The sequence below is a fragment of the Chiroxiphia lanceolata genome, chromosome 3, assembly GCF_009829145.1.
Source record: "Chiroxiphia lanceolata isolate bChiLan1 chromosome 3, bChiLan1.pri, whole genome shotgun sequence".
In the NCBI taxonomy this organism is placed as follows: Eukaryota; Metazoa; Chordata; class Aves; order Passeriformes; family Pipridae; genus Chiroxiphia; species Chiroxiphia lanceolata.
Genome location: NC_045639.1, coordinates 4976911 through 4988746, shown reverse-complemented (window position 1 = coordinate 4988746; position 11836 = coordinate 4976911). Strand labels below are relative to the sequence as shown.

The window sequence follows — 11836 nt, the reverse complement described above, 5'->3', positions numbered from 1 at the left end:
CAGCTGTTTGCTTCCTTTTTTTTTTTTTTTTTTTTTTTTATCCCATCATTCTTTTGGATGTCAAATACAGGAGCAGATGTGCCAGGCTGATGGGAGCTGGCTGGGAGAGCCTTTCTGGCTGGAGGGCAGACAAGGGTGAGGCAGGACAAAGCTGATAACTGTGGCTCCTCTCTATTGAGGAGGAACCTTTAATCTTTTTATTCTCCCTCCTGCTACCTCTGGCTTTTCCTAACTGCCTCTAAAACAACCTTTTTTTTAATAATCAGCTCATTGTAGGCAGTGGCACTTGGTCAGCCTAAAGCCTGCCCAGAACACTTCCACCAGAGTGTTAAAAGAAAAGGGCAAAGCCACAAGCACCAACAGCACAATAATTTTGCTTCTTAAATCCAAATGAGGAAAAAAAAAAAGCCAAGCATAATATATAGGAATGAGACCAGGAGTAAGACAAGACTAAAGGAAGGCTCGTGCTGCATCCACCTTCAACAAAAAAAACCTGTAAATTTTGGAGCATTAAAAGCCAGTGAAGTTTCTCCTCTTACATTTCACAACACTGAAATTACTATTTTTCTTTGATTATTATTTGGGTTTAAGCAGAAAGAGGACAGTCTGTCTGAGTCACTGCTTGGATCAAACCAGCTTAAAGAACAAGAAAGTATTTTGCATACCCTAAGTTAACTCAAGGCCTGGACTAACTCCTGCTGAGGGAAGTCAAAGGCTTCACTGGAAACTGGACAGTACTGGAGTGAAACACCATTGCCCACAAAACATGTAAGAAAAGCAACCAAGAGATTAGAGTAATGTTAAAAATAACCAACAAATCACAGAATACTGAACCACCACCATGTCTTCACCAAACCATCTGCTCCAAAACTCCTGCTAGAATAAATCCTACATTTAACATCCACTCAGCAAGACGTATTTTTGCACCAATTCCATGAGGTATCTTGCAGTTAGGACAAAGCATTACATCATTTCAAAAGAAGAAGGCAAATCAAGTTATTATATATGTACATGTTTTAATTAATTTTAAAAATTGTCTACATTTAAGGATAGATTTTGAGGACTCCCTTATATTTTTTTCTGTTACATTAGATTATACCTGAATAATCTGCATAGTAACTTGAACATTACTGTTTTCTTCTTTTTTTTTTTTTTGTTTTGTTGTGAAAATATCAGTTGCAGGTAGCAATGTAACATCTCAACAACAATCACAATACGTGCAGGATGTCCAGCCAGAAGCATTTCTCAGTTGACTTGCAGTAGCACGGCACTTTATAATTTGTGTATCGATACTTTTTTTTTTACTTTTTTTTTTTTAAAGTTGAGTTCTGATGTGGCTCAAGAAGCAAAAACAAACTTTCTTCACTCGATCTCAAGTGTGGGGTCAGCTCCACAGCTGACTTTGATCTGCTCCACTGGAGTTACTCCAGTTAATATCAGCTCCAGGTTCCGACCTTTAATTTTTTTTTTTCAAAACACACCTGTATTTGCCTCCATGCTGTCCTTAACATGGGTGCAAACTTAGGAATGTGGTTTGAGTCCCTTCATTAAAGGGCCTGAATGAAGGGGCTCTGTCCCTCAGCCCTGCTCCCTGCACGGACAGGAGCAGAGAGGGCTCAACACTTCCCAGAGCAGCGCGGGGGGAGGTAAAAAAAAAAAAAAAAAAGAACAAAAAAAAGCTAATTTTGCTCCCAATGTTAAACTTTGACATGTGAAGCATTTCTGTTTCCAGATGATCAGCCCAGCTGCTTAAGAAGGTATTCAAACCACCTACTGCCACAGACACCTCACATCAGACACCGAGTCCTCTTACAGACTCTGCCCTGACTGAGTGAAGGCCTGGCCCTGACCTGCGTGTCCCCATGAAATGCTCACCATGAGGTGCTGTGAATACCATCTCTTGCCCCCCCATAACCTTTCCTCACCCACAGGAAAAAAAGTGCTTTTGCTTTTTCTACCTGATGAATACTCGGGTTGCTCGATCCCGCTCCCTATCCCATGTGCTTGTACTGAGATCTGTCCCGAGGAATCTGCACTTGGCTGGCTGTCAGCTTGAGGTGGATGTGGTAAATGCCAAGGGTGATCACGATCACCAAGCCCAGGATCAGGCCCAAAATCAGAGGCAGAGTTTCTTCCAACTGCTCCCTCTGGTCCACTGGGCACTTGTGTTCTGCAGGGAAAGGGAAAAAGGGAAAAGAGAGCCACGAATGAGACCCTGCAAATCTGAACTGCTGCAACTGATCTCCTTAGAGTCACAGCTCCATGAGAGAGCAAAACCAGCTGCAGCAGCAAGGAAAGACAGCGACAGAACCATCACTGGAGCCCCAGGGAGAAAATCAATTGCTCTGGAGGAAAGTGAAATCACAGTCAACACAGGGAGGGAGGCAGAGGTAACATCTATCAAACCAGCCACACAGTGTAAAAAAAACCACTTTTATGCCCATAAGCTCCTGTTCAGACCTCTCTACCACATATCAATGGCCTTGCTGGGAATGGGACAGCAAGAGTATGTGTCTCCTGACTGTGGCTGAAGATCTGCTTTGCTTATTTAATTATAGAGTCTATAAATATGATATCATGAGGCCTCAATGTCACTCAGATTTTAATCATGCATCACACTTGCCCTGCACATCATTCAGAGATTTCCCCATTCCATCTGCAAGGTGGCAGAGGTTTAAGAGCATCACTCTCCCCTTTCCATGTGCTCCCCACAGGGAGTTCACCAGCCCGGCAGAACAACGTGTGTCTGTGGTCAGACAGCATCCTGGCACCCCGTGTTGTTCACAGAAACAACACCAGCCCCCCAGTGTTCTTCCCTCTGGTTGATGAGTCTCTGCCATGGTCTGATAAACCTCTAGAAAATATTAATAACCACAGCTACAAGGCAAAACCACTTTTCTGTTGCGCTTGTAAAGGCCACCAAGGTGAGGAAACACATTACACTGGCAATCCCAGTTCAGTTCCCTTACACTTCCAGAGTCTACTGCAGGCCTGACTGACAGGAGCACGACATTCTTTTTTCCCCACAGGATTGCTGCTTCTCCATGCTGACGGACAGGCAGAGCCCACACTGCCAAGGTGGGGCTGCCAGGACAGAAAGAAGAAAAATTCTAACTCTGGGGGAAAAAAAAAGGTTATGTGGTACAAGAGGGCCAGTTCTCTGGCCCCTGGATCGTCTTCTTCATAGTACTAGAAATGTGGTGAAAACAATGAAAACTTTAGGGAAAAAAAGAATGGAAAAATAAAAAGGCTGAGTGTTAGATGAGCAAATACAAAGGGCACCACGAATTCCTGCCCTCACTAAAGACTGTCCAGATGGGTTCCCCAGGCAGTTCACTGCAGGACACCGAGATCTGCAATAACCACGAAGAGCAAATGCTCTGCAAATCTAATGCCATGTGTTAAAGAGCAGGAAAAACCCAGAGACCCCCCCCAGGCCCAGGCAGGAGGTGACAGCAGGGACCTGTCTCCAGCAGTGCCAGCACCTCCAGGAGCTCCGGTGCGTCCTGGAGCGGAGCCTCCTCCCAGCACCAGGCTCACAGCGGTGCCACCAGGAAACGTTTCAAGCTGTAAATGGAGTGAAACAAAAAAAAAAGCAAAAGTGAAATGTAGTCTAACAAAAAAAATGTCCTTTTCGGTTCCAGTTGCTCACAGTTTCACCAGAGGAGTGATTAATCACCAGGACTGTGGTACAGGCGATTCAGCGGTTGCTGCAATGCAGGGGTTTTGTTTGTTTGTAGTAAGGAAAATGGAGGGGGAAAAAAAATCCTGATTATTATTATTTAGCTCCCAAAGTTGGGTTTCTAGTGCTTTATGAAATTCTTCCCAGTTTAGGATGCTAAGGCCTGACTAAACTCACAGAGACACACCAGGAAGCTGAGCTGACTGCAGGAAAAGCCACACACAGGGCAGAGCTGTGGGGCCAGGGGTGTTCCAACCCCACAGCCCTGCTGCCCAGGTGTGGATACAAAGCAACACCATGGGAAAAATCCATGCTAGAGGAGCTCCTGTGTACACACCTACACACAGCCTGAGAGGCCAGGGTGTGCTGAGGTGCCAATTAGCAGGAGGAATTCACAGCAGCTGGACTCTGATTTTTGCTTTGAAAGTGGTTTAGCTTAAACTCTACAGAAGATGGAAAGCAGCCTGCTGTAAACCCAACTGAGGGCATTCCACTCAGCTCAAACACACCAGGTTTGCCCATGCACCTTTCCCTACACGAGGGTGATGCTGCATTTGCAGGAGAATGGGGTGAATGTGAGGGTCTGCAGCCAGTGAAGAAGGCAAAGCAGCAGTGCTGTAATGAAGTGGTGGACCCAACTCCAAAGCACCTGCTCGTAACATTTGAATTCCCCCAGCTTTTGCCAAAGCAAACTGGCTGCAGAGCACAAAATATGCCAGAGGATGTGGCCAGAGCTCTGGTGCCCACAGAAAGCCACGGCTGTATTTAAGTGTCTGAGTCACAACTCAAAAAGGTGTCAAGTCTTGCAAGCAGCCAAGGAAGATAGTTCTTTATCCTGACACTTTTTTAAGAGGATTAAAAAAAAAAAAAAAGAAAAAGAAAAAGCAAAGCTGGCAGTCTCCAGCAGCTCACCCCCAAACATGCTGCTCCTGCTCCCCAGCTGGACCCACTGCACCACCCCAGGCAGAGCAGGCAGCCTTGCACACCAGCTGCCTCCTGCCTTCCCAGCACCTTCTCCTCCCCACACACATCCATCTTCTCCTTTTGGAGCAGACCACCAGGCATCCCTTTTGGGCTCTTTGGAAACTGTAGGGAGAACGGGAATGGGGCTGGGGGCCACCCAGCACAGAGGTACTGGCAAGTACCCAGCACAAACACACCAGCAGCAGGACTCAGGCTCTCCAGGTGCTGACTGCTAGGAGGATGAATTTTGTATTTTAACATGAGTATAACGTTAAAACGTGCCATTTTGCAACAAACAAAAACATTTTCATGTTTGTAACAACGTACTTTAACATTTATACAGCATTTTTCACCCCATAGGCACTGAGGTGCACAACACTGCAGGGAGACAGGCAGAAGGTATCATTCCTGGTCCATCAGCAAAGGAAAAGGCAAAGAGGGAGGAGGAGGGGAGAAGGGTTTGCATGAAGTTCATGGCAGACAGATTCAGACATTCAACCCCACCAAGCACAGTGTGGGCAGGTGGGCTGGTTATGCACGACAAATGAAACACCACTGCACTGGGAACTGCTATCTATTTTTAAATCAATGATCCTGCAGGAGAATGGCCCTTTCTGGTAAATTTTCACCCATATTTTGCTCCAGGTCACAGGGATCTCAACATTTCCCAAACCAATGGGATCTACCCTCAGTCCAGGAAAGCAGAACAGTCCCTGGCAAATGTAATTCCCTTAAAAGTTCAGGTAAGGCTGGAGTTCTGCCACATCCCAAACACAGCCGGGCCACCCCTTTTTCCCCAAGAGGTGCCACCCCGCAGTCCCTGGTCCCAGCCCCACGGAGCACGGGCTGCAGACGGATACAAAGGAGGCGTTTAGGTACGTTGCTCATTGTTCTCTTGTGCTGCAGCACCAGGCTCACGCACTGCCACCGTTTCTATGGTGAGCACTCGTCCAATTTCTGTACCAGGGCTACAAAACCACTCACAGGCCCATTTTCTTGTTTCAGATCCTTCTGCAAACAGCAGCAACAAACACACGGCGCCTTCCCGGCAGCCACAAATGCCAGCCTGAGGATTGGCACGGGGATTTGTCCAAAGGGATGGAAAAAACGGGTCAGTTATGTATGGGCATGACAAGATGGATTTTTGAGGTGGGTGTTTGTAAATAATTAGATTTAAAAAAAAAAAAAAATTAGAAATATGTGGTTTTTTAAATGTGGCTGCACACCTTGGTGCCAAGGACCCTCGGGAAAATGTGGCCCTTGACTGGGGAGGCTCAGAGGGAGTTGAGAACGAGTTGAGACCTCCCAGGATCCCAGTCTCTAATTCTCAGCCTTTGTATCCCTTTGTATTTTCCACCATAATACATTACATTTGCATGTACATATATAAAAATCAAAAGAGCTGGCAATTTCTCTGGGGTTCTTTCATCAGTTTAAATGTTCTCCTCACACCCTCTTGATCCAGCTCATCTTTTTTACTCATCTTTAAAGCTGAAAATATATACACATTTTCCCCATTAAAAAAATAGTTCTGAATGAAAAAAAATGTTCTGCTGCTTCTGTATTGAAAAACATAAAATAAATATATATATATATATATATATATATATGGATTTGTGAAGGTTGGAAGCAGTGTCTTTAAAAAAAAAAAGAAAAATGATACTTTAGCACATGAGTTTAAGCATTCAAAAAATTAAAAGCAATCCAATCACTCCCTACAAGCTTTTTAATCTATCCCTGGCAGAACAGTGTCAGGACTAATGAAAAAAACCTTTCCCCCACTCCTTTGTGGTGAAAGGGCCCTGACCCTCCTGCATCTCAGTGATTCTTCTGCTCTAGCGGGTCTCTTTCCCTATTCTAAAATATTTTAAAGTGTTCTGTAGCTTGTTCATAATTAATAGGAATTTTACCTAATGGGAAATTAATGAACCAAAAAGGAGAAGGCTAATTACTGTAATTTAAGATTGGCAGTGGTTCTCAGACCCCACAAAGGATCGTGTTTTGCCATGCGTGTGCCGCGGACAAGCTCGTCGGCGCGGCTGGTGGGGACTGTGTGAAGCTTCATTGATAAATGATCTCTCAGGCACTTCTGACCACCCTCTCCAGGTGCTCTCTGCTATTTAACTTCCAGTGGAATTCGACAAAAAGAAAGGTAATTGAATAAGGAGAGCAGCAACAACAAAAAAACCCCAAAGCTTGACAAAGAGAGAAGCTGCGCTTTCCTCCTCCGGAGGAATTGCCCACACATGTTTAAAGACTGCTAAACCAACCAGGGTCTCTTTGTGTCCTGGAGAAAAAGAAAAAAAAACTACAGCAACAAAGGAAAAAAAAAAAGAGAAAGCAACAAATTTACCACCTGACAGGAAAGAGCATATCATGAAAATGGCAGGTAGATTCCTTTGGCAATGAGCCCTGAGTTCTGTTGTTTTAGCTGGGAGCTCTCAGACTTCTCTAGTTTGGTATCACAGAGACACAGCAGCTCAAACAGAGTCCAAACTTGCATATTTTAAATATGCTTTTCTCAGCCTCCAGCGCCTGCCCACATGTAAAACCTACTCCATACTACGCTGGCCCTGCCATGAGTAATCCAGCCACGCAGAGCTCTGCCAGAGCCAGCACATGTAAAAGCACGGATTTACTCCATCGGCAAGAGGAGGCGAGTCATGAGTGCAAGTGCTCGGCTCTGCAGTCACTGCTGGGTTTTTATTGTGTGCTAATGTATTTCCCACATGCAAAATAACAAAGCCCCACATTTTTAACACTAGGCTTGAAAATAACACCACTATTTTCTAGCTCGTTATTAAAAGATTTGGATATTACATATTTTATTTGCAACTTGTTACGCTAATGGACTTAACTAATTTGATAAAGTAGTGCTATAAAATGGGGACTAGTCTCACCTAATTCAGTAAGCATGTTTGCATTTCCCTCATTCAACCTGATGGAAAAGCCAAGGGGGAGTCAGGGAGGAGGAGCACCATGGGTTCCTCAGGATAAAGGCAGGCAAAACTGCAGGAATGCTGCCTCATGGCAGTATTGCTGCTGGCTTCAGAACAACCCTTTGATATAAACAGCATGCCTTAACTTACATTTTCTTTTATCCACCATTAGCATTAGAGAAATCCAAGAAGAGGAATGACATCCCTTGTGTTGGGCACATGAGGCGCCTCACTGAAGTCCCTGCTACGCTTCCTTCACCCTCACGATGACCATAAATCAAACTGAAGCCAGTAACGTGCATCCCAAGTATCTCCTGCCACCACAGCCCCAGGTTTTCCCTCAGTGTGCAGCAGCCCTAAAAAACCCCCCTGTGCTGAAGCAGCTTCTGTGCTGCAGAGGAGACACCTAAGCCTTGCAGGACTCCCCAGGGACTGGCTTGCTGGCAACCTGGCTCTACAAGTCCTCACGGAAGCCAACACACATGCAACAACAGGCCACAATTTAGCAGCTAGGCTGAATTTGTAAAGGTTTTTGGAGGGCTACAGAGGCAAGGAATGGGTTGGAGGGACTGCAAGGAGCACTGATAAGGGAGCTGGAGTGAGGGTATCGTGCTCTGATAAAGGTGGGACACAAATTCCTTCGGTACATCACAACATCCCCAAAGGCCACGGTGGCATCAGCATCTTGGGGACGCAGGACTTGCCTTCACCCTGCCTTCACCTTACCTTCACTGAAGACAAAATCTGCGGGGATGTCGAAGGGCTGGAGCCGCACTTCCGACAGCAGGAGCTGCACGGACTTCTGGTGGTCGCTGGAGATGAGGGAGATGGTCTGCTGGGCCTGGCACTCGTAGGACTTCCCAGCGGGGGTGACCAGGGCCGAGAGCCGGTGCGAGCTGGCCGTGTGCTTCCCGGCTGGCCAAGGGACACAAACAGAGGTCAGGTCCCGTCTCCAGGGGCCCGAGGTGACTTTAGTGACGAAGGCAATGGACTGAACACACGGGAGTGCAGCCGGTGCGCAATGCGGCGCCCGCGCGCTCCGCTGCTCCCACAGCACCGCCGCCTGCGCTCCTGTCACAGGACCTGAGGCCCGTGGAGCTGGAGGAATGGTTTCTATTGACACACGTGCAAGTTTTAGCCCGGGACTGTGCTCGTACTCCCCACTTTTGGGAAGTAGCAATTCCTGCGGCCACACTTGAACTCGGAATTCAAGGTGGGAAGGAGCGATGCAATTTGGGGACCACACTACAGAGCGAGACAGGCCATAATGCCTTTCCTGAAACTGCAACATGTTCATTTCACCCAAGCATAAGTTACAATACAATATTTTCCCATCAAGCTCGTTTCACAAACGAAAGCCGAATGCGGCTCAGCAAGGTGGAATGAGAGATGCCTTCCACCTCCCGCTCTTCTGCAGCCCTTTGTTCCCCTCCAGCAGCACAGAAAAGCAATCAGTGTTTCACACTGGCAGAAGCTGATGAGGCATGGCCACCACCGTGTTTTGGAGACTCAAACAGTAGAAACATCAGTGGGAAAACAGCCCCGTATCTACTGTATCTTACAGCACAAACTCTTAGCCCGCTATTCACTGGAGTTTGAAAATCCTGAGGAAGAATGATTTGCAGATGACAGTATTTCAGTTTTTGATACAACTAATTTCTGAGTAGAAATGAAATAAAAACAAAATGAAAGCCAAAAGAACAGAAACCCAGCGAGAAAAGAGGAGGCTGCTGGGTGCAGAGGCGTGTAGGGGTATGATACTGATGTCAATCTCATAGTTATCCTGGGAAACCGCTGCCTTCCCACCTATTCAACCATCATCAGAAGCGAGGAAATAATTAACCTTAAAAACCGTCTCCCAGAGGAGAGGAGACAAGCTTTTTCAGCCCAGGTGGCCCCCCGCCCACCCCCTCGAGCCCTGGGTCCCGCCGGAGAGCCTGGGGCAGCGCAGCAGACGGGCAGAGCTGGGCTCTCCTCCCACGGCAACCGCGGTCATTAAACACAATAAAAAAGGGGGACACACACAAAAAAAAAATAGCTCGCCGTTTAAACCCGGCAGTTGGTCCCGGCTTTGTCGGGCGGGTATAGGTCTTCCCCGTTAAGCTGTGCTTAGGCGAGTAGCCCGCGGGGTGCCAGCCAGACCCCCCGGATCCGCCTTAAACCCCGTCCCCCGGGCGCTTACGGCTCACGGCGTCCTTGAAGTAGGTGCGCTCGGAGGTGTCGTAGGTGAACTGGATCCGGCTGAGCCTCCAGAACGCCTCCGGCCCTCGGGACGTGTTGTGCCCCTCCTGTCGAGACAGGACTGGTCAGGACCCCGTAACGCCGCCGCGCCCCCTCCCCAGCTCCCGGGCGTGCGGGGGAGCCCGTACCTTCAGGAAAAAGAGTTTGAGGGTGTACGCTTGCTCCAGCCAGGAGAGCTCCAGCTCCGACTCGTTAGTGCCACACTTGCCCTTCATCTCGGCGCCCCGTGACAGCGGGATATCGGCTTGCTCCGTAATCAGCTGGAAACAGGGAGCGGGGGCTCAGGGGACCGGCCCCGGGGCTCCTCCGGGAACCCACGACCCCCCCACTGCCCCGGCTGCAAATCCTCGGAGGGGACACAGGACTTTCCCAAAGTACCGGCGGATGTGTGTGTGCGTCCCGTGCCATCCCCGGTCCTGCCGGAGCCCCGGGAGCCCCCCGGGCCGCCCCGCCGCCCCCGGCCCCCACTCACATCCACGTAGTTGCTGGCCCACACGTCGTAGGGGACGATGAACTTGGCGGCGAATTCGGCCATGAGACAAGTCGTCCGGTTTTCCCGCACCACGAAGATGTCCTTCTCGGGGTTAGGGGAGAGCCCGGAGAGGTTTTCAACTTCTTGCTCGGCGGCCAGGCGAGCCGCGGCGTCTGCGGGCACAGAGGGGCTGAGCCCGGCAGCGATGAGCCCCTCGCCCCAAGCCTCTGCCGGCTCACCTGAACACCCCCGGCACCCCCGAGCCCGATGGAGTAAGCTCCTCTATCGCGACGGGGCGCCCCTGTCGCGACAGAGCAGGTAGCGGAGATGGGGCAGCCGAAGGCGGTGATGTGGGACCGGTGCTCGAACAGCGCCGGGTCTGTCTCAGCGCCCGAGGCTGCCCCATCGCGACAGGGCTCCCTGTCGCGACTCGCCGCCGCGGTACTCACGCAAGAGGAGAAGCAGCCCCGGGAGGCGCCCCCCGGCCATCCTCCCTGCTCGGTCCCGGCGTGGCCGCGGCTGCTGCAGCTGCTCCTCCCAAAGGGTCCGCTCCGGAGAAAAGAAAAAAAAAAATTAAAAATAAAAAGGAAAAAAAAAAAAAAAGCTGCACACCTCCTTTCTCAGGAGCCGTCAGGCTGCAAAAGCACTCTGCTGCGGAGTGGCGGGGAGGAGGGACGGGGAAAGTGTGTGGGTGTGCGGGGAGGAGGAGGAGGAGGGGAGATGCCGGCGGAGCTGATGGAGGCGCCCACGCCGAGGGACGGGGCGTACGCACGGCCGGGCGGGGAGGGGGGATTCCCACCCTCCGGCGGTGGGGACCCCGCGGAGGGGCTGCCGGGGATCCCCGCGGGGACCTGGGGCCGCCCCGACGTGCGGCTGGAGCGGAGCGGGGCTGACCCCCAGCGCCCCCCGCTCCCCCAGGCAGGGCCGGCGGTGGGAGCGGGTCCGGGTCCTCCCTGCCCCAGGGCCCTGCCGCCGGAGAGGCCGGCGGGGCAGGGGGGATGGAGGAGGGGATATCTAGTCCAGCCGGCTGCTCACGGAGCGTCACTAATTTCGGTGAAGCCGAACAGCTGCTTCGCGTGTTAATTTAGAAGGAAACGTGCAGCTATTTTTGTGTGGCAAGGTCAGGAGCAATCCTGCAGCCTTTTGTGAGCGGCCACCGACACACCTGAGCTCTAAGATGTCGCGACAAACCATAACACCTACTGTAACATAAAACATACCATCCAGTAGGTCCCGACAAACCCGAGAAAGGTGCATTAGAATAAAACCCAACACCGGCCGTGCCTATGCGGGGCGTTTTGGGGGAGCAGGGAGGAGGTGACACCGGAGGTGCGCCTCAGATGAGGGGACAGTGCCAGTTGTGCCGGGGCTCACAGGGGTTTGCCCCTGCCCGGCGCTGAGGGGAGAAGGGGCTGTGAGGCGGGGTGATAAGAGCGCACCCCCTCCCTGAGCAGGGAGGGCTGCCCGCCCCCCGCCCCGGGTATGCGGTGCTGTTGAGGCCCCTCAATTGCTCGTCAAACGGCGCCTGCCTTCCCTCCC

General features: G+C 50.3%; 1 protein-coding gene across 1 annotated transcript; it reads right to left on the bottom strand.

The window, feature by feature from the left end:
• Nucleotides 1-996: 996 nt before the first annotated feature.
• Nucleotides 997-11070, bottom strand: LAMP5 (lysosomal associated membrane protein family member 5). Its single transcript, XM_032682864.1, has 6 exons — nt 10747-11070; nt 10298-10470; nt 9954-10085; nt 9767-9872; nt 8311-8499; nt 997-2170 (listed from the first exon to the last, which is right to left on the bottom strand). Exons 1-6 carry the CDS (start codon nt 10784-10786, stop codon nt 1992-1994), a joined length of 819 nt encoding a protein of 272 aa, XP_032538755.1. The 5' UTR covers nt 10787-11070; the 3' UTR covers nt 997-1991.
• Nucleotides 11071-11836: the final 766 nt, after the last annotated feature.